Source organism: Embiotoca jacksoni, unplaced genomic scaffold (genome assembly GCF_022577435.1).
Source record: "Embiotoca jacksoni isolate LCO1_2020_lvr unplaced genomic scaffold, fEmbJac1.0.p SCAF_1, whole genome shotgun sequence".
In the NCBI taxonomy this organism is placed as follows: domain Eukaryota; kingdom Metazoa; phylum Chordata; class Actinopteri; family Embiotocidae; genus Embiotoca; species Embiotoca jacksoni.
The window spans coordinates 23,900,572-23,924,484 of record NW_027185229.1 but is presented as its reverse complement, the minus strand read 5'-3'; the positions used below and the strand labels follow the sequence as shown (position 1 = coordinate 23,924,484).

At 39.3% G+C, this 23,913-nt stretch overlaps 1 protein-coding gene across 4 annotated transcripts in view; it reads left to right on the top strand.

The window, feature by feature from the left end:
* Window positions 1-23,913, top strand: part of LOC138197873 (metabotropic glutamate receptor 4-like) — a 174,148-nt gene that overhangs the window by 137,032 nt on the left and 13,203 nt on the right. For all 4 annotated transcript variants that reach the window (XM_069148903.1, XM_069148894.1, XM_069148886.1 and 1 more), the window contains 3 exons: window positions 9,472-9,672; window positions 20,303-20,439; window positions 21,633-22,568. In XM_069148903.1, the coding sequence (XP_069005004.1) occupies window positions 9,472-9,672; window positions 20,303-20,439; window positions 21,633-22,568 (1,274 nt within the window). The remainder of the gene's footprint in view (window positions 1-9,471; window positions 9,673-20,302; window positions 20,440-21,632; window positions 22,569-23,913) is intronic.

The window sequence follows — 23,913 nt, the reverse complement described above, 5'->3', positions numbered from 1 at the left end:
GACTGAATAATGTGTCTTAAGGCAGAAAGCAGGCCAGCGCCGGGGAATCAAAGTAACAGCCTTCTTGCTGTGAGGTGACAGTGCAAACCACTGAGCCACCACACTGTCCTGGGGCCAGATACGCATATACACAATCTGCATACGCTACTTTCCACACAGACACTGGTCTTTATAAACAAGAGAGCGTCGTGACTGAATGCGTACAGTACGTCCACACAGGCTTTACTCAACAGTAATCCACACATCGGTGACTGAGCTGAGTTTTACATACTGCAGCACGATGACTGAGAACAACAAGTCGGCGTGTTACATAGTTCCATATACAGTCGTGTTTATTGATGTGAGCATTAACAATCTTCTTTCTCTAATAAAAAATGTCCCATAAAATAAAAATAGAAATTCATACATGAATATACCTCATACATACTGTTTTTGATGTTTAACACGAGTGACCCGATTTCATGAATTTACTGAAAATTCTCAAGCAGTTTATTTTCCTGTGCGGCAGAATGAAAAAGGTGTTTTATTTCAAATTTCTCTAGTTCTCTGTCAATCCAAGCTCAAAACGTATTGGTAGCTTTTAATGTTAAAAACATATCAGGAAGTGTTACATTTTGATTGACAGCAGTTTATTATTGATCTGGAATGTAGCAAAGAAGAAATGACTGACTGCTCACGGTATAATTGAAAATATTACTTCACGTACAGAAGGAACATAACATTACAATATAAGGAACTCAGAGCAGCAGAGTACAGCGTGACTGTTGTTAATAGAATTAATGGTGTGGAAATTAAGAGATTTTGTAATTATTATATGCACAGTAAAATCACAGGCGGTTGCATTGTACAATGAGATTGTTACTTTGCTGGTCCTCCTTTTTACCTTCAACTAGAATGGAGGAAAAAAAAAACAAGTTTCATGAAATATAGAAATAGAAACGATAAATAGAAATAAATAAATAAAAATGTACAATATTGTGCAAAAAGCAGAAAGCGTCTGTCCCGGAGTGACCGAGAACGGTCGGTCATAAAGTGCACTATGTGGGTTATTGAAAGTAACAGTGTACATTACCAGACATGATATGAGAATTTACAGTATATTATTGATATTAATTAGGGTGGGAAAAAAATATAGTAAAATCCTTTAAGTATCAAGAAATTCAATTCAACCGCGCCGTAAATTACAGCCGCGAAAATGACAACATTACAAGCTTCATGAAGGTTGGATTTACTACAGAGCACATTGTCTCACAGTGCCGCATGCATCAGTAATAGCTGTGCAATACAGTTAAGCGATATGACATAAATTATATGAGCTTTTTTTTTTTTCAACTCTTGGAGATTTTGTCATGACATTGATACCATGCAAGCTAGCAATTCACATCACAGAAACAGCTGGAAAACATATCATCTTTTATTTTATTTTTTGTAACTTAACTACTTTAATGGGCTTAAAGTTATAAAATAGTTCCTGGGTCATATAAGTGACAGCTTTACAAAACTGTCTGTGACTCCAATATATAACACAGAAGGCTAGATAAGTGCTTTAAATGCTAGTTTAATAATAATAATTCAACACATACCCTATGCAAAAAGTACAAAATCCAGCTGGATGGGTAAATGGATGAAACGCACAAAGATGAACACGGACTATGATTTTGACTGATGAAGGGAAGAGCGATTCGTGTTATCCTTATTCTCATGATAGGACCGCATTTCCCATAAACCCTTTCACTTCCAGTTTTGCATTCTCTTTCTGTTAAACCAGGATGCGGTTTGTTATGATTATGAGTATTTGAAAAGCTTGGAAAGATAGTGATTTCCAGTTGGGACTAATTTATATATGATTGTGGACGTGAGCTTGGCACTCTGCCGTGTCGATGTCTGTACTGACGTATGATGATTAAAGAGAAGGAGACTCAAAACTCAGGAGAATCTTGATGCTTCTCCATTTTTAGAGAAAGGACAGTGTTGGCAAAACAATACATAACTACAAAAGACATTAAATACACTAGAGACAAACTACAACTTTTAATCAAGAGGTACGGTGCAGAACAAACAGCTGCTGTTTTGTTCACAGACAATAAATCCCAACACTAAGTATTCTGAGGGGATAGTACATAGGGTTATATGTAGGGTAACACTCAGGTGGATACGATAATACTGATGGATGTGTTAGTATTGTGTTTGGTTCAAGTGACCTCTGGTTATCTCCCAGTGGGAATCCTGGCGAGAACACCAGCCGGTTCCTGAGGGAGCTCCAGTGAGGGTCCCAAAGTGTACCATGAATAATTCTCCAAACATCTGTTCACATTTTCCCATAACTGAGATTTAGAATATGAAACAATGTATATGTCAGGGTTTAAATTTGTCACAAAGATAGAGAGTAAATATTTATGCTGCTGTGTCTTAAATCTGAGGGGGTTTGTGTCGCTAGAATCCTAATTTAGAAGGCTACTGGAATATTTACAAGTATCTACATTAGTTTTAAGAAAACCAAAAAAATGAATGGTAAGCAGGTGCTAACTTTGCTCTTTAAATATATTAGTAAGCAGGTGTGTTACCGGAGATGGGTAGTATTTTAAAATCTATTTTAAAAGTTATGTTTTACAGGGAAATTTACCAGTGAACATCTCATTCTTTCAGGTTTTAAAGGACAAGGCTAATGGTATTCTGTGTATCTCTCAATATCAACAAGTTATTTTAATACTGTCTATCTTTCTGTCTGTGAAACTCTACGTCCTATTTGTTCCTCCTGAAGATGTAACGCTTTCAAAAAGTTCCGAATTATATTGTTTTTGAAATGGTAAAACAGATGGACTTTGCATTTGTGAGCAATTACAACTGCAGTGTTTATTTTAAAGGTTATTGAGTACAACAATTTGGCTCATTTATGTGTTTTTGATCGTTTCTGTACTACAAAAAGCTATAATTCTTAAGAAAGTCAGATAATTAGGATTTTTTTTTTTTCCTTTTCTTAATAGGGTTTGTTGACAATAAGAGGAGTGTAGAATATCACCCAAGCAGCACCCTCTGGGGCTGAAACATGAAGCCAACATTGAAGTGCCAAAAACTGCAGTACTTCGTATGGCCCCTTGAGGCTGGCTCCAAAAGCGAGTCAATCCCCATTGAGCCCCATGTTAAAATACTCAATGCTAAAGCAGAAATAAACATGTTTACAGCCTGGTACAAAAGACACCGCTTTTAAAATTGGACTGCTGTTGCTGGGTTTATTTTATTTATTTATTTTTAGGAGAGGATACGGCTCAATTTTATCTCTTTAGAAACTAATATTATATTATTTGTCGAGACGGACGCCTCATTTCCAGGTCAATTCACACACCTGAGAGTAAAGCGTATAGAAACAAGCAGTATGTCAGTAAAGCAGCAAATCACATTTTTAAGATTAACATTCGCCAAAGGTTCAACACAGTAATGTGACAGCAAACACACTCATTTGATAGGATTACACAAGGAAACAAATTCAGTGAAGTTTATAAATCAATAAATCATTAATTAAACCTTAAAACAAAAACTATGTTTAGTTCCTACCACAGGAAGGTTGGCAACGAACTCCAACCTAGTTTTCAATTAAAAAAAAACAGTCATCTTCTTCGCTGGATTCATCCTTATTCAGTGTAGTATCACTAAAATCCCTCTGGCATCAATGATCGCCTCTTGGTTACACTACAAAACTCAACTGATTTTTTAATTTTTCCAAAATAAGAGTTGAAATATAACCAACAGGAGATTGTTGATCTGTGAAGTGATGCCAGTTAATTTTGGAAAGTGAAGAACTTGGTGAATGACAGCAAGCTAACACAAAGTGTATGGAAACAGTGAGTGAGTGATAGAGTCAAATAAAAGACTAGTAACTTGTTCGTCAAATTAAGGGTGGTTGCTGGTATATATATTTTTGCTCAATGTATATGTTCAATAGAAAGTCTGAATCTTGAGACATGTTATATTTTAATTAGCTGCTCATTACTGTGCACACTTGTGAAATACTGTATGTATTTAGACCTCTGGGGCCCTTCTGGTGCTGGCAGATACATAAAAAACTTCACTGCACTGCGCACTTTGAACACACAAAACCTTTTTTCCCCATGTGCGCACGCTTCACCTCCACTGCTACGACTCCTTTCTCGGGAAACACGTACTCATGCACTTCAAATATTTTCCCTCTTTGAAATTGCAATTTATAGTTATATTCGTGACTCTTAACTAAACCGCATCAGCATGATAAAGACTGCCTCTATAGTAGGAGCGAGTGCTCTATAGGCACCTGCGTAACGAGGCTCTTCTTCCACTCGCCTCGCTCATTACATACATCTTAGTGTTAAACTTCACTATCAGCGCGGCTCCACGGGGAGAGAGTGTCTCGCAGAATTAGTTTGAGGTTAAAGTGTGACGCTCTCCGCCGGTTTGAGAGCTCCGCAGTGTCCCCGCGGCAGCTGTGAGAAAACCACATGGGGCATGCTGCAGAATTATCAGTGTCCTGAGAGGGTTAGACTGCTTAGAGTGATCAAAGGATAAGGAGGGCATGAGTGACTGGAGAAGAAAAAAAAAAGTGAGATTTGTCTTTTATCTGTGAATGAAGGAGATGTAAAACTGATATTGATTAATGTGGAGAGGAGAGGCAAGGTAGAGCAGTCACCCGTCTCATAGGCCCTGTGTTTCTCCTGCTTATTAATGAAGTGGGGGAGAAGCAGGAAACAAAGCAATGCAGATAAAGCGAGCTTGTGCTTTCCCATCCAATCATCTATTTTTTTTAAACTGCTGAACCGGGTTGCAGGGTGGCTGAAGTGTTTCCCAGCATGCACCTGGGTGAGAGTGAGGAATATTTTGGACAGCTTGCCGGTATGTTACAGGGGGATGTTATTTGTTTTGTCCGATGCTGTGATTGCATTTTAAATTGTGAACATGTTCTGCAAGGTTAAATTCAAGGTCTGTATTAGATTTCTATATAATGTTAAACAATATATGTTTATACCAAGCATGAGAAAACAAACACAGATAAACTATGTTGCTTGTTGTTAAGCTGCACTAGTAAACAGTTTCAATGGTCCGATGCAAGAAGTTTAACTAGAATATTTCAGCTGCTGTTCAGCTGTGACCACCGAGATCCTTTAGATGTCGAAAAAACAACAACTCATACTTTGAACTATTGAACAGCAACGTGGCTGCGTTTATTTCCAGTCATCAAAACAACACAGACTCTTTTTTTTCTCAATTAGAGAAACCATTCTTGGCTGCGGTAAAATAGGAGAACATACTGTGTAACCTGGACCACAGCAAGAGGTTTCCGTTTGTAGTTTGGCGAGCTCACAGAGCTGATGTCAATATGTTACAGCTGACTAATTTGCTGGCTACAGCTGTTTTTATATCTAATAAAATCAATGACCAAACTGTCAGTAAGCCTTTCACAGCTTAAACATGTATAAAAATCACAATTTTGATTTGTTGTAAATTCAATATCTTTACCTTTTGGTTGGACATGGGGATGTGATGTATTATGTTTCACTATTTTTTGATATTCTTTAGACCAAAAGAAATCCCATTTAATTGAAAACATATTACACAGATTTTTCAGGAATAAAAATAAGTGTTATTTCCAATCAACAGTCTAACAGCCTTGGCAGGGAAAGACTGGATGGCCTATGGCCAGTCACAGTTGAAAGAAAGGTCAAAAGGTCTTGAGCCCACACTCTCTGTCAGAGAATGTCTTGTGTGACACCTCGGTGGAACACACCCACACTTTGCTTCTGCTTTGCTTAATCTAAACGGATTTCTCTGAAAGCAGAACGCCAGCCTGGAAAATGTGTGCGAGAGAGCCAAAATGCCAATGAGGAGAGAGCTCCAGAGAGAGACAGAGGGAATAAAAGGAAACGGTCTTATGGAGAAGCAACAATACAAAAGTTAGTGTGGGTGGCCTGCCAAGCCTGCAAGAGAAATATCACTCTCACACCCACTCTGGCTCGCAGGATTCCCTGTGGCATAAGCATGGCGGCCAAGCTGTGACAATCTCTGTCCAATCAAGGCCCCGTGGCCCTTAATTACTGAGCCGTAACCTCCAACAATCATTCATGCATTTCAAAAGCTCATGAGATAATCAGGGACATAAAAAAATAAAAAAAATAAACCTCTGGTCTGCAGCGAGGAGCTAGAGATGTAGGAAATGAAAGATGGCTGACAGAAGGAGACCTCTGCTGATTCGGGGGTTAGCACTCTTTCAGATTGAAGTGGCCACTGAAAATAGCTCGAGAGGACAGATGTTGCATGATAAGCGACTATCTGTTAGAAAATGTGTAGTCAAGGACCGCTCGTATCCACGTGAGGCAGCAAAGACAACCACATACACATGAAACAAACAGCCCTTCTTTTATTTGGTATATATATGGTAATACCGTTAGTTTAAGTAGGCTTTGATATTGATACAGCTAAACTGTAGTTGATCACTTTATTTCTGTTTTGGCATAATGACATTTTATAAAGAAATTATTATCAGTCTTTAGTCAGACAGTAAATCTGTAGATCACTATTGATCAACTCGGGCAGCTACAGTGACAGCAAAAGGAAAACAGTTGTTTGAATTGAATTACAATTATATTACATATATTACCACAGTGGGTCTCAACATATGGGGTTCTGTTGTGAGTGGATCACGTACCAAATGGGAAAAAAGTGTGATTTTTGTTTTGTTCAAATGAATTCAAGATCATTTTGCCTTTTCATTTTATATTGCACACAGTTCAATATATAATTTGTTGAGCATCAATAGTTTCAACTTAATAAATCTGCCTTTTTATTTCATTTGTTTTTTAGCCTTAGTTGCACTTTTTTTTGTTTATTTCCTGTTTTTAACAGCGCATGAAGGCACTAGAATATTTTTTGTTAAATGGCTCAAAACATGTAAAAACGTTCGTCACAAGGCAATGACTATTAATAACATGTAATCTGTTAAAGGCTGAGAGCCATGAAATATGACAATAAAAAACATTCAAAATATGATAATCAATTATATCATTTAATATAAAAAAATGAATGAATAAGAGTAATTCTGTAATATTTTAACACCATGATGTCTTTTGGTTTATTTACAATAAGTAATAAAGTTTACCTGTGGATAAAAACAACATACATTTAGCTTTAGGTCACATCTTGATTTTATGTAGTTTTTTTGCTATGTGTCTGTCATAGACACAAATATGCCCATTTCAAACATTATAAATGATCCAAACGTTAAAGATAATGAGGTGATTATTTGCTCAGGATATCATTAATTTAATCATGCAACTAAACGTAGAGTGGTCTTTGAGTTTGACAGGGAAGTGCACAAATAAAATGATCTCATTAATTATCTCTGATTAACACTTTTTCGTAGATAACTCCATCACTGTGCATTTTACCATCAAACATTTTCTATTTCTTTATTTCTTACACTGACATGTATTTCATTAATATACGCCTGTCTGTTTTTTTTTGATAATCCTTTATGAAATGCTTCAGGTTTCCATTACATAAAAACCACGTGACATGTGCCAAACCTCAGGTGACCACACGACCACGTGAATGTGCTCATGAACCATATTTTGCCCATGTGACACGTGGTTTTGTAACATTTTTATGGTGTAATAGGTGAGGCCCATGTTGATTCCCATGTTAAAACACATATTTTCCCCATGTTATCATATGTTGGAACATGTGGTAAACGTGTCATAACGTGATCACATGTATCCCATGTGTTTTTTCAGTAAGAGCTATCAAGTCACTTTAGAGTGCGTATGTTATGAACAAATGACTGATATCGTATCATATCAACAAAGACTCTCTAGTTTATCACTGGATTAACCAAACAAATGTGATACCCTGTTTTAATAAATTTGTCACAATGTTGACCACAGTTGGCTCTGCTGAACCTTCATTCGGTAAATGTGGCAGCAGGCAGTTCAGTTAAACAGCTCTGCACAGCATCAGGTAATTTCAGTGGAACCATTATTTTCAGAACTTCAGCAGCACATCCCCCACTGTGCGCTTATTAACTTGCAAAGCTTAATTGAATTCCATTTGGCATTGTATAAATATATGCGTCTCTATCATTAGCTCATCCCTGGTAATTAGTCTATTGTTAATCTAAATTGAACACACCTGCTTTTTATAATCTCTTCTGCACATACAGCAGAGTTACATAGAGACGGCTTTCGAAAATTGAGGTTCATGAGGAGAAAGGAGAAGTTGGGATTGGCATGTTGAATCTTCTCCTAAGACTCCACCTCCTCACAGCAATTAACAAGCACAAAAAGTGACGACCTGGGCCAGGATTAATAAACTCCTATCACCAGTTATTACATTGAGCCTATAAGGGGATTACCCTTGTCCAGTGAATGCATGTCTCAATTTCTTGCTTCTCTGATTCCTCTAAATACATCCAGGAAATAAATACTGATTTCACAGTTGGAGACTCAGTCAAGCAGGTCAGGAATCGAGGATTGGATCAAATTTGAACAGTTTTTTTTTTATTTTTTTTTAGAGCTGCTAATGGGAAATGGCACAAGGCACATAGTAAATAGTTAATGGCAACGACATGTAGGCCCAAGACCTAATACAAAATCACCCAGGGGGAAATCTATGTATTCCTCCTGGAGATACAAGAAAGAGTTTTTGTTTTTAACTGATGAGATTTCCCAGAGGAGAAAATCTTGCACTCTAGATATTGGAATTGATTTGTTCCTCTGCAGCGATCCAGATATTTACCTTCTAGCTAATTGCAAGAGGCAAGACCCATTCACTGCAGAGAGAATAAGACTCACTGAGGAGCAATGTGTTTTCTTCTATGTTTTTTGGACTGACGCCACACCCTCCCATTTCAGAGGTTCAGGTTCGCTGTTGCACCGAGCTCTCCTGTCCAACCTGAGCTGCTCTCTAAAGCCGGGCTGATAGAAGTGCTGAAGTCACTCACTGTTGGCAAACATAAGTAGTATCATCAAGTTACTCTACAAATGAGTTTCAAAATGGATAGTTTTTTGCTACTATTGTGTGTGTTAATTGCCTGGAACAGGCACTAAATACGCCCCTTCATCATGAAACTACTTCAAACAAGGGTCGGGGACAAATGCGCCAGTAGATAATTCTTTAAGCTGAATCCACTCGTGGAAACCACTTGAGTTTGTAAATGAATACATTTTTATTGATTGCATGATGCGACTGATAGACCTACAGAACTTTTTCCTGATTGACTATTTTAAACCCACTTGTAAAATCATATTCAGTCTCCCTCGCGATTGCTTTACTATATGAAATGCCAGACTCAACCTCGCACTTGACATGTTGAACAATGAGCCAAATGAGTGACCACACAGGATGCCCTCTGCATGATTTAAAATGATCGCAACCAATTTGCAGAATCACACACATTCAGCAGAGTTCATGCATGTAATGAGTCTAATTTGCACATGTCTGTGTCTCTTACAGATCAGGAGCGAATAGGAAAGGACTCAAATTATGAGCAGGAGGGAAAAGTGCAGTTTGTTATTGATGCAGTCTATTCAATGGCTCATGCCTTGCACAACATGCACCAGGAGCTGTGCCCGGGGAAGGTGGGCCTCTGCGCCAGAATGGACCCCATCAACGGCACTCATCTGCTCAAGCACATCCGCCGTCTGAACTTTGCAGGTCAGTTATGTTTATTCACACTGGAGCATACGTCTGAACATGTATTCTAATGTGGGCTTTTCATGAAAACTTGTTGCCAAGTGACAAAAAAATAAATACCGTAGTTGTACAAAGACCACAATCTCATGACGCATCCAGGGGCAGTTACAGGTAATGTACAATGAAAAAATACGGGTGCTTCAGAATCAGTTAATTACCATCTCACTCTGGGTTTCCTGCCATTATATCACCCATGCGGTTTTTGTTTTTTTTCACAGCACCTCAGCCACTACAGCTTAAATATGACCTTTGTTTCATTAATGTTTGGTCATTTTTATTTTTAAGGAAGTAATGTTAAGTCTAAAATTTTATGAAAATGCATACTTTTTAGTCAAATAACTGCCCACCACACCCATTGTTACCACAGCACCCGTAAACCCTCCTCAATCTGAGGGAAAACTGTGTCACTGTTAAAAAAAAAAAGAAAAACAAAAAAAGACCTAAGAGTCATTCATGTTGCTGGCTCTGTAAGCTGTATTTAGGCACAGCGGTATTCAAAGCAAGTGCCATGACCGGCATGCCAACTCATTATGGCTGTGCTAACATGCTTACGTAATGCAGGTACTGTTTACCACGTTCCCATGTTAATTTGGCGTGTTACCATAGTAACATTTTCAAATTACAAATTTCTACAGCTGATGGTAATTTCATTAGTTCTGCAGGTATTTAGTAGTCAATTAAATACCTGGTCATTAGGAACATTGGATTGTATGAGATTTTTGGGAATTAATTTTTTTTTTGTCATTCAAGAACTTAACTTCATGGTATTCCTTAAACTATCCGCACACTGCCAAAAATGACAAATATCTGAGGCTTTTAATGACAACAGCACAGCAAATGAAGATCTGCCCTGTGGAATTACATTTGTGCCATTCATGAATCAGATCATTTAAAAGCAAAACAGGAGAACGAAGGTGAAAAGGTGATGGTCAAAAATATGTCCAGTTTGTGGTGAAGTGTATTAAAAAGTCTGAGATATCTCAGCTGCTTTGACTCTACTCGTGTAAATGCAAAAGTAGCTTTTAAGGTCAAATTTAGTTTTTTCCTGGAAAACATATGTATACAGCTGGTGAAAAAGATTCAAGGTGCCACGACCTCCAAAATCTGACGGAATCTCTAAAAGTCCTTCGTTTGTCCAGAATCTGAGATAAAAACTGGAGAGGCCTCATCCATCGATCAGTGCAGCACACTTTACACAGTAACCATATAACAATAACACCAAGCAGGTAACAGTCATTACGATGATGAATAAAATGGGTTCGGGAAGTGGATGTCTATGTGAAGTTAAAGCAGGTTTTTAAAACTATAAAAAATAGTATTCATCTTAAAATATGAATGAGTTGCAGAAAAACTAATTTTTCAGACATTTTGAAAATGATTTTACTTCTCTATACACTCAGAGAAGAATACAAGCAGTATAAATGTTGATGGATGGCTTATATAAGTGCACTAGCAGCTCGAGGTATGTCATATTGTTTGAAAAATGACCCATGCATCAAGGAGTAAAGTAGTTCATGCTAATTACTGCATGTTAATGATATTAGAAAGCATTTTCTGGCACAGCCATACTTTGTCCAAAACATTTCCTTCACATAGACATAATTTCAACATTTCATAGGTCCCAAACCAGCACATTACTTTCTTCTCTCTATTATGTGACCTATTTTCCATCCCTTCATGTAGCATTACATTATACCCAGTTATCAGTCAAGTTCACATTCATGACTGGCATATTAATAATTGACTGCTTCCACACAAAGAGCAGTGATCCAAAGTTTCATTATATAGACACTGCTTTTTTCTTTTTTTTACAGCAAAGCAATTCAAGACAATTAAAATTCTTTCATAGAGACTTGAGTATGCAGTGTTTGTACAGATAAATTATTCATTTGAACGCCTACTCTTCAAGCTAATTTGTCATTCTAATATCTACTTATTTCATTGGCAGAATGTCAATTTAGTGTTTAATTCATATCTGAGAGGTGAAAGAAAATATATTCTTTCAAAAAATAAAGTTGAATGGGAGGCTTGGCCGGCTTTCACTAAATATCAGGGATTTCTTTATACATGCCTAATGCCATGTGGACTGCAGCACCACTGCTAGAGCCAATCACAAACCTCTGTCCAATGTGTCCACCTCTCTCTTTTGGATCGTTTGTTTACTATGCTGTTTTTACAGCCCTCTTTGTTTTTGGCAAAGCAATTTACCTTTCAAGCCTGATATTCAGATACATACTGGATGTAACTGTGAAAAAACGTACTTCATCACAGTTGTGATGAACATGTTTGGTTCCAGACCCGTGGAGCATCTTCTATTTGTCCAGTGATTCAAATAGTTATTTCGGTTTTTATTGATTTAGTAACACTCAGGGATTTGTGACAAGTGGATTTAAACAGTGAGCATTACACACCAAAACATAGCATTTGTATTCATGTGACAGATGCATTCCTTCCTTTTGAGTATTTTTAAGTGCTGCATTGTTTACATCCATGTTAACTAGCTTACACAAAAACAAAACAAGAACCCACTAATTTGATGTACGTACCAGTGGTCACAAAAACGGGTGTAAATCAGCTGCTGACGTTGATCAAGTGATGTAACTTCTAATAATTTCTCACAAAGGTCATAGCTTCCCCCTCCTCCATCCACGTCGTAGTGCTGCGCTTCACTCGCATGCAACAGCAGAAGTATCAGGACTCTTTGATTTGCCTTCGTACTGTAATAGAGTATTAGAGCATAATACATACAAGCACTTAAGCCAAGAAATAATTAGTATTAATAGAACACACACACAAAGAAAAACCCTCAACAGACTGTCCATCCACCTCGCATGTTAAGCATGACGAGCAACTGAAATGTTTTTTCTCCAGAAGCCCTTGAACATATGGATGAAAGACAGTCAAAGATTATTCCGACAGGAAGTACTAAATGATGATTGTGTTTATATTTTATATCACACACGATATGCACTCCTGTAGCTCCTTCAGCCAGCAAAAAGAAATATGATGGTAATGAGCTTTACCTCGCAGTAAGCATCACATAACCGTGGTTATCGTCACAGCCCTAATAAACTCATTTTAACATTGTCACAATGTGAGACTTGAAGGAAATGAAATGAAATGAAATTGAATGGTATTTCAGTCCTGTTATCACAACAGTGATGGACATGAAAACATTCTTTACCATAATAACGCTTGTTGACTTTTAGAGGTTCTTACTGCAGCAGTAAGTGCCACAGTGGTGTCATTGCTAACTTAATAATGTGTATAATTCGGTACAAATGTAGGAATTTTAACATTGGCGGTATTCATCAACCTTTTCATCTCAAGAACAAGATGTTAAGTGTTTTCTTGACACAATATTCAGCTTCAATTCAGCTTTTACAAGCTGAGATTTATCAATGTAAAGCTGCTGAACACATTTGCAGGACTTGAAATCCGCTGGAAAAAGTAAACAGTCTCCGTCGACAACAGCTATCAAGATGCCCTTAAATCCCCCTCTGCAACAGCTGAGCTGCTCACAATCCGATAGCACGTGGGAGAAAAACAGCCGATGGACTGCTGCTCACAACATGAGGCCCGATGGTTCACTGGTTCTCACGGTCTGCTGTAAAACCTCCTCTGTTCCAGACAAAACTGTTCTGAGTGTCTGTGTCCTGATACATGATGTTTATATATTCTGTCAACAAAGAGAGGTGTTAGTTTTCCATTTTCATGAACTGTATGTGAAGATTTAAAGGCAACCACTTCAGAATACATTACAGCTTTTATTTTGATATTTTGGTACTGATGTTTGAATTCTTCTGGGAGAAATATTTGGACCAAATATAACGATAATTAAATCAAACCGGCACACAGTTAATGTTAAAATAATTGAATGATGGATGAAATTGTCATGCCAGATCTGAAAAAAACACTCAAATAAAGTGTGTGTAAGTGCATTAATAATATAATTTGTTTGTCTTTTATTTGGTTGTTTTTTTCAATGAGGCCTGAGTGAGGCTTTTTATGAAGTGGTTTCAGCAGGGACATGAAGCTCATGTACAGTATGCACATTTGAGCTGAATTCGTCCTTACTGTATTCACACCATCTGACCAGAGGGGTTGCCTTGAGGTTACACTACACATCATCTAATTGCATCAGATCTCGGCACTACATTGAACTTGTCCAAATAGATAAAACAGCCTTAACTGCTGAGGCTGGACTCGCTGGTCGACCGGCGTATCATATTTTCAGAGATAATATTTATCTCCGTGTTGTGATATTAGTATGTCACGCACCAGTAAACACACGCAGCCGTCGTCCCGTTTTTCTTACAAATAGCAATCGACAGAAATGTATGTAAAAGTAGGTCATTTTGTGTTATGATGAATCATCCTCGAGGCCGCAGCCAGCGAGAATCTATTGTTGCACCTTTCTGTTTGTTGTCAGCAGTTTTTTTTTTTCCAGACATCTGCTGGAAATAATTCACGTTTCTTCCTCTGCAGAGCCGCACAGCCCTCAGACTCCAGTAAGACCATACTCATAACAAATGCATTGTGTCTCTGGCTGCATGTGTTGAAAATGAGGATAAAGGTCAAAAAGCTTCTTTAAAATCCAAGACATTCATTGTGGCCCTACTCCTGGCACGCTCAAAGAAACAAAAAAAAAAAACATCTGTGATATCTCAGTGGACTGTCAGAGTCTCCACAGGGTGCACAGTAAGCTCGCTGATGACGGATAACCTTTTAGAAAAGATGAAAAGGAAACTGAGACAGGGGTTACTTTGACTTCTCTGGGAGTATCCGTGTGCCTTTACATTTTCTCCAGTGAGATTTTTCCACGGAGATGTTACTGAAGTTGCAGCTTTGTTTCCAACTTTTCCAAGTGCTCATTTTTGGTTCATTCGGCTGCAGCCGGAGCTGCAGGCCGACAGAGCAGGCGAATCAAACACCTTCAGTCCATCTTCATGCACTGCTTGACACTCTTCAGAAGTCCTTCTGTCTGCTTCCCTCCTCTGCGTTGGATGTGTCTAACAGTCGTTCAGACTTCAGTGGGCCGCAGTTGAATGAAGCTTCCTGTCAGGGTTTCATGTCTCTTGCAATCACATCAGGGGAGGTGTTTTTTGTTCTACCGCAGACTGGGAAGCAGTGTCCTTTCCACTGTCATTCTCACCAGGGACAGCAGTCACGAGTGTGGAAGAAAGGCAAGCTCTCAGGGTTTTCCGTCTTTCCACACCTCTCTCTCTCTCTCTCTCTCTCTCTCTCTCTCTCTCTCTCTTTTCTTCTCTCCAAGATGTGCAAAATCCTTATTGCTGAGGAGCTCAAAAGAGGATTCCAATTGACATATTTTTTTTGTGATTCATAAAATTATTCTTGTCGGTATCTAATATGATAAGAATAGACAATCCTTAATAAAATAAAAAAAATAAAAAAAAGCCTGTTCATCCTAATGTACTGTCATCTCAGGGGACCGTCCTAAAGCCTGTTGTACACACACTACATTTGCAGCTACAGAGAAGCTAGATGGGTACAGTGCATTCTCGGATAGTTACTGGGGCTTTTCTTTAATTCAGCTGTAGAGTTGCCTTTGATTGAAAAAGTGTTTTTTTTTTTTTTTTTTTTTTTTTTACACAAGAATTAGACTGTAATTCTTTTTTTTAATTTTTTTTTTTTTACCCTGTAAGTGTATTTAACGTTTCCTTGTTGCGTAACCTGCCCTCGTTTTAATCTGCTTTTAATAGGTAACAACTCCCTCAAAATCAGCGAGTACCCTCCCTCGGTATATCTAAAAATTAGTCGCAGCAGGCGAGTCGCGTGGCCTTGTTTCTGTGATGCGGGCATTGCGAAGGGGCACGAGGAGACCGTTGGCCACCGCTCAGTGTTGCGTGGACTGCGTTAAAGAGCTGCTGGTCGGAGCTACCCAGCAATGAGAAGTCACCGCAGACTCTGGGGAGTACGGCGGAGCTCTGACAGTCACTGGAAGCCCATTTAAGCCGCTTTGAGAGACTTTCTGTGTGGGCACCTGTGTTGTAGCTGAGCTCTACCACGGAAGCTTTCCCGTCTGCATGTTTGAAAGAGAGTGTCAGTGCACAGCCGCAGCACAGTGTTAATTCCAGTTAGCGTTCATCATTCCTAAATCTCTTGTTAAGCTCTCAGTACAACACTGTACTCGACAGGCCAGTGCGATTACCGCCACTGAGGAGGGAAAAAAAAAAATCGAGTTGATGTACGATGACGTGTTTCCGCTGACGCTCATCAGTGTTGCTAAAGATAATGCTAGCAGCAGCAGCTGCGCGTGAGAGGCACCAACTGGAGCTGAAGTTATAATATAATAATAAGTTATGATTTATATACTTGTTGCAGCAGCTGCCACTGCACGTGGAAGGTTTAGCGTATGAGCAGAAAAATCAGTATTGCCATTATATTCCACACATAAATAACACGTCCCCCCCCTCTTAGAGAAGCTTATTTTAAAAGAGTTAAAACACACTCTTAATTCAATACTATCACAGACTTATTTGCTTTGGTCGGACCAAGCGGCAACCAGCAGTGACGTCACCCATTGGTTTGTGAACGGCCGTTATGAAGCTTTATTTGGAAGTTTTTAATCAGCCTCATCTGAACTTGTTTGAATGTAATGGGACGTTCATTTTTTTTTTTTTTTTATTCTTAATTTCTTCTTTTCATAAAACCTCATTGATAGCAGACTAGTCAGACTAACTGAAAGCAGCTTTAGTATTTTTTAGCAGTGGTGAGTATGACATGGCCGCTGTACTGATTGAATCAGTGCTGGGAAAATCTACTTTATGCTGAATTTATCATGTTAGCTTTCAGAATATTGGTAATTTCCCCCCTCCATGTTTTTTTTTTTTTTTTTACCTGCACCATTTTGTTGTCCTGGTTATTATTTAAATAACAGCTTTTCTATGATAATTTGCAGTATTTCACAATGTCCACATTTCTCTCCTTAGTAGCCCCAAAACCCAGGCTGCTTTTCTAAAGCAGACCACTTGAGAGCACTTGTAGGTTGCATAAGCTTCTGTAGTATAACTGAGTAATCATGTAAGGGTCACAGGGGCAGGAAAGACTAAGACAGACTTCAGGAGTGAAGTGGATCTGTGGTAAATTCTTCTTTACTTGCCTGCGTACAGGTCATTAAGAGTTAATGACCGGCTGTCATGTTGCCATTTACGAAGGTGTTCTGGTTGTGCGTCGATGCAGAACAAGCACAGGTTGGATTAATGATCATACTCCGGCAATTATTAAGGAGTGTATGTAAACACTTAATTGGGATCGTAACAGCGGTGGAAGAGGGAGCAGGGTTACAGTCATTAAATATTACATATAATTACAAGCACTCCATTAACTCCAGCGTTTCTATGAGAGCACACAAAGAAATGAGCAAATGAGTCACCTGTGGTACACACATGTGCGACCCCAGGCTACCCAACCACATTAGTTACACCCCTGACTTGTGAGTGGGCTGTTTAGACAAGCAGCTTGTGCCACACGACAGACCTGATTCCTCATGTGCAACTCAAACATTGACTGTACCGCCCCAAACTGATCCGCTCTCTTTAGTCTTAGCAAGGATGGCACGCTGCTGCTTTTGGTTTTATGTGTCATTTCATGAACAAAGAAAAACTGTTTGTTTTTTTTCCGTTTTTTCTTTTACCATTATAATTACCCCTGCAGAGGTAAGTTGTGTTATGCCAGCAAATAATAACTTCTGGTTACAGACTAATACTGGATTTTTAGGGTTAGATATCGATGTTGGCAAATACAAATATTCAGATATTGATTTATCGACTGAAATACTTGAGAAAGATATGTAAAGGAGGTGGGGTAATTTTCAGCTACATTTTCTAAAATTACATTATTGAACTGAAACTGTGAACTTCATCGCCAATGTAATAACCCCCCACCCCACATCCCCTCACATCCCCCCAAAAAAGAAAACTACACAAATAGAACAATTTCTATATTACCCCAAGCATTGTTCTCTTCTTTCATATCTTCCAACATATACACCGATACCAATATATTAGGGGTATATAGGTCAATAAAATCAGCCAACCGTTTGGGCCATATCACATTACATTAAATCACGACCAAAATATTCCTTTTCTTTAATGTTAACTAAATTTGCAGTAGCTGCGAGGTACAATAAGCGACCTCTTAATTTTAAAAGCAAGCATGACCAACGGCCCCAACGCGTTTTAAATATAATCAGCCAGGTTATGCCAGTAGTGTTGCTGCTTTATTCTCTCCAAACTACCATGTGGCAATTAAGGATTGTTTTCATCTTTCAGTGACTGTGGTGTTTGTAGGAGTGCAGGCCAGCGTCAAGCCTTTAAGGCTTTAGCTCGAGGTTATGAGTTCATCCACGACAGCGGAAGGCTCCGATCACTTTGAAAAACTTTGGATGTCAGAGAAAAATCATTTTAAAAAAAAGAAAAAAGTTTGGCCTGATTAAAATCTTCGGTAGAGAATGTGACCGATAATCCAACACTGGTGATGTGCTTAATATGTTTATATAAACATAATGCCCCTCTGCTTTGTGAAGTCACTGTAATCCTCCCATGATCACTAACTGCTTTGGGATGTGGGCGGCATTGTCACACCGGCGAGGCTGAGTAAAACTGTAATGCTGTAATCCAACAGCGCTGACTCATCTAGATGTGGATTAGGGCGCAGCATCCTCCAGCGTCGAAACAAAGAGCAAGAAAAAAAAATACTCATCAGCAGAAATCCATCAGCAGCAATTGGCCATGTTTACCCCTTTTGTTCTTAACTGGGATGTTCATTGTGTTGGGAGACTTAATAATAAATCAGCCATGGAAAAAAAAAAAAAGAAAGCCATCCACACAGGGGTGTACTGTGAACGTTGATGTGAAAAGCAATTCCCTCGCTCCCTCTTTTTCTTTTCTTTCTTCTTTCCACATTCTACCATGATTAAGCTACTCGTCAAGTTTCCATTGGAGAGTTTAGAGGGAAATCTTTGGTGTGCTTTCTTTGTGACACATCATTATGACTTGTCCTTAAACAGCACACAGGAATACATTGTTATGCATTATTATGGCTGTGATAAAGCCGTTAGACCGCATGAAGAAAAGTGTGGTGAAGTCGGGGGGAGCTGCACATGTGCACTGTGTGTCGACCAAGCGGCAAACAACAGTGATTTCAGCAACTGATTTGTGCACTGACGTTATGAAGCCTCTAGTTCAGATTTTGACTGTTGTCATCTTGCTAGTTCGAAATGGTTTGAAGCAAGAAGTTACCATGTTTTGAAGGGCTGGAGGGGAGCGAGCGGTGGATCTGACTCTTTTTGATCTTGAATCGGCGACACTACGTTCCTCCCACTAATAACGGAAACCTGACTGCAACACAGGCCTGTCAATTAAACAGACAAGCCCCCCCCAAAACACAGCTTTTTGAGACCTAATGTCTAATCAATAACTTTGTATTTCACGAGAGAATTTCAATAAGAGTCTATGAAGCCAAAGCTTCTTTGGAGACAAACTCTAACAGCCCACTTGTCTTTGTTTTACTTCAGGCTGGTGATAATGACAAGAGCAGTGTTAACATTTTTCACCTCTTGGTGACCAGAAAAGAAACACGGCACATTTAGCATAGAATAAATGCTCAGCACCTCATCAAGCTGCTGGCGTTCATTAAAAACAATTTAAAAGATATGCTGTGCTCAGGAAAAAAAACATGTTGTTGGACACGGGCCCTAGGTAGCTGCAGCGTTGGAAGAGTGTTGGCCGTTTTGGTCGTATGCTTATTGGTTAAAACAAATCAGAGGTTTATTTCCAGTTGGATGGAACGACAACTGCGAACGATCCCTTATGGATCGTAGCTAGACCCATATAGTTACGCAGCTCATTTGGGTCTGGCCATGCCAGGCTTGGTGTTTTTGTGTTGCCAAAACCAATAAGTAGGAAGTAAAATGTCTCCCTCCTGCTAACAACACTTTCAACCAACATAAAAGATGTGCTGGTGATTTGTTTAAACAGCTAATCTTTAAAAAAAAAAAAAATCATCTTAATTAAACTGTTGACCTTTTTGTGTCAGTTTTTTTTTCTACCATCTCTTCCACCTGTGGCTAACAATGTAAGGTCGCTACTCTTAATCCCACCTGCAACCCTGAAGACATCCGCAGATTGTTTCTCCAGTTAATGGATACAGCCATCAGTTAACAAAACACCAGATAGCAGCGCAGTGAGTCACCTAACTGAACAGAAATGTGGGTGATGATTCCAAAGCTCAGTGCCAGACTGCATAAACCATGATCACCTTGAAAAATAAGCCTCCCCTTGCCTTTTATTTTCCCTCCTCTACATGAATGGGATGATACTTTTTGAATTGGTACTTAGCATTAATTGTACACTGTGAAATCTTCTCAAATGAAGCAGCAGTTTAAAAAACAACAAAATATTATTCTGTTACAAAATGAAAATGTTTCATATTCACAAATAACATATTACTTTCTAATGTGATGGAATAATGACTGCACATCAGTTTACTTTCACAGATCGATGCTCACCACACGGAAAATAAATACTGATATGCAGTTAATGATAATGTTGATTGTGCTCTCATTTAGGCATAGCTGGCAACCCGGTGCTCTTCAATGAAAACGGAGATGCTCCTGGACGCTACGAGATTTACCAATACCAGATCAGAAACCGAACAGCCGAATACAAGATCATCGGTAACTGGACGGATCAACTCGATCTGAATGTGAGCATCGCCCTTTTTTTAGTCTCTGCCCTCTGTTCTTGTCAGTGTTTGCAATAGAAAATCCTCTGTAAAGTTTTCAGCTCTGCAGCTGCGTGTTGGATCACTAACTCCTCCCTAACCATTTGATAGCGCTTAGTTTCATCTTCAAAGGTGTAAATATCCAGAGGGTGCTTTAAATGATTAACAGGGCGGACTGTGATGAAAAGAAAGCCACTAGAGATTAAGGACAGACATATTTACTATCATCTTTTCAGACGGCATCGCTGACTTCCAAAAACCATTCCTGTGGGCAAGCGGTGTTATAACAGTAAATGACATAAAAGAACTAAACAAATCATGTTTTCTCAAAATGAATAGGAGGCCTTGGGCAGGCAAAAGAAAAGTACAATTGAACACATCAAGCAGCTTGAGAAGCGCTTTGCCTCCTTCACCTCCTTCAACAACATGTGCTGTGAAAGAAAAAAGGAAAAGAAAAGTGTGGTGTGTGGTGGGCACCTACTGTGAAACACGCCAGGTCTCATTCTAAAGCCGTCAGTATATAATTAGTGTGTTTGTGTGTTCTTTGTATTCTTAATTGAAAGCACATTTAATAACAAATTTACCGGCTTTGAGTTAACCACCACAATTGAATAAATTTGATAACATTAAAGAGAGCAGACCTTGTTTGAAGTGACAAATTAAATATATCTTTTTAAGTATGCTTGTAAAAAGGGAACATCAACTGAGGAGAGCAGTATGTCGAAATGAAATTTATCTTTTACTCCTTGATTGATTTTTGAACACAATTAAGTACCATTGAAAAAACAGAGAAAGAAAGGCCGTCATTAGCTCCCTGCACAGCAAACAATTGGTTTCTCTTTTCCTCTCACCTCTTACCTGTCAGATAATTTGTCCTCCCTCTGGAAAATTCTTGCTGAATCGAGGTGGGATTCTTGTTTTGACACATACTTTGCCCTTTTCCCCCCTCCCACTCAAATAAATAAATAAAGCAGAGCCTACAGCTACTTAAACACCATTGCGTAACCACCCTCCAGATTGTACTTGACCTGCTGAGGATCTTTCTGGATCAATAAAAGCGTCTACATTTCTCTATTTTACAGGATACAGTGAGTGTTGTACACTACAATTCTCCTCTCAAATGTGTTATTCGTGTTTCTCTCTCTGTTTCCATTGATGTCCTCGGCCTCCCTCAGGTTAGTTCGATGCAGTGGCCCGGTGGTGTCCGTCAGATCCCTTCCTCAATCTGCAGCCATCCTTGTCAGGCCGGCGAGCGCAAGAAGATTGTGAAGGGCATCCCTTGCTGTTGGCACTGCGAGCGCTGCGATGGCTATCAGTACCAGGCAGACACCTACACGTGTAAGATGTGTCGCTTTGATTTGCGGCCCAACGAGAACCACACAGGCTGCGTTCCAATCCCCATTGTTAAGCTGGAGTGGAGCTCTCCGTGGGCAGTCATCCCTGTGCTCATTGCAGTCGTTGGCATCATGGCCACTTTGTTTGTGGTGGTCACGTTCGTCCGCTACAACGACACTCCAATAGTGAAAGCCTCCGGCCGGGAGCTGAGCTACGTGCTGCTAACTGGTATCTTCCTCTGTTACGCCACAACGTTCCTGATGATTTCTACCCCGGATGTAGGAATCTGCTCCCTCCGCAGGATCTTCTTGGGTCTGGGGATGAGCATCAGTTATGCCGCTCTGCTCACCAAAACCAATCGTATTTACCGCATCTTCGAGCAGGGCTCGATGTGTGTGAGTGCGCCCAAGTTCATCTCTCCAGCATCCCAGCTCGTTATCACCTTCACCCTGGCGTCTGTGCAGCTGCTCGGGGTGTGCATCTGGTTCGGCGTGGATCCGTCCAAGGCCATCATTGACTATGAGGACCAGAGGACGTCTAACCCGGTGCAGGCTCGCGGTGTACTCAAGTGTGACATCTCTGACCTGTCTCTCATCTGCCTGCTGGGCTACAGCATGCTGCTCATGGTCACCTGTACAGTCTACGCCATTAAAACCAGAGGGGTGCCGGAGACCTTCAATGAGGCCAAACCCATTGGTTTCACCATGTACACCACCTGCATTATTTGGCTAGCATTCATCCCAATCTTCTTTGGCACTTCACAATCCACAGAAAAGGTGAGTTTACCACTGTTGTTACCATGATTAAGCTATTAAGCTACCAACTATTGCTGGGGTGCAATTTATTTTTTATTTTGTCAGCACACATAAAGGTTTCCTTAATACTAAATCTATTAGCAACTCTTTTAATGTCTGTGTTAATTTCTTGTCTGCTTACCTCTTTGTTGAAAAGTGTGTTTGGAACCTATTGATATTATTTTAGGAGTGTGTGTACAGGACACAAGTTTAAACAAATGACTGCATGTTTACAGTGGTGGGAAGTTCAAAGAACATTTGCTCAAGCACTTATCAATTCCTTGCACTTGTTGGAGTATTTCTTCATGATTTTATATACATATAATCACCAAATAAAATAGATCCATTGTTATTGATAAAAACCAGTTCTCCCCAAGCTCTGTTGGCTTGTGACCCCAAAACTCGAAATATGTTGTCTTGTCCATGACCAGTTCAACCAACTACCTATTTCCATGTTTTACTTGAAAAAAAATGTTTTATCTTATTTCAAATTGAATAAAAGTATACTCAAATCTATTTAAAAAAAAAAAAAAAAAAAAAAAAAAAAAAAAAGATTATAGTAGTTTTTATTCTGCTGTTGTATCTGGTTAATTAACCGTGGACCCCTCAGATTAATCTTGGGACCTCTTGTGGGAGGGGGGCCACTGGGTTAATTTATCCAGCAGCATCTTTAATTAGCTCCATCCAGGTCTGCTGCATCACAATTTTGTTTCCGTGGTAATGAATAGATAGTTGTCTAATGTTACGATATACAGTATGTAATAAGGGTAATCAGTACTCCAGATGAGTACTTTAGATGCCTGAAGTATGTTTTCTGTTCATACTTTACTTACAATAATGTTCAGATTTGTACCACAGTGTTGGTAAATTATTCCACTCAGCCTTGATTGTGTGTAACAACAATTTCAGAAATGACGTTGATAGAATTCAGCAGCAAAACATAACAATTTGGAAAAGTGGATGTCATGCGGAAGTCTCAGACTTTGAATACACAATCTTCCATGTGTGGACACAGAGTAATAGGAATTCTTTAACAACTCAGAAGGAGGCACTGCAAGCTTGTGACTCACACATATGTGACGGCTGTATGCCATAGTGCATTAGAGACCATTGAGCTGTTTACACAAACACAAGCTCACACTCGTATTCCCATGTCAAATCAATGTGCCCGACCTCCTGAACCGTGGACCTGGATCACATCCCGTGGGAGAACTGGGAGGCTGCAGGTCTAAAAGAATCCAAAAGGGACATGGAAATGGAGGTCGGGCTTGGACCTCACATTCAGAGGAGAAAGTCTGGGTGCAAAGCCAAAAGGGTACAACAATGA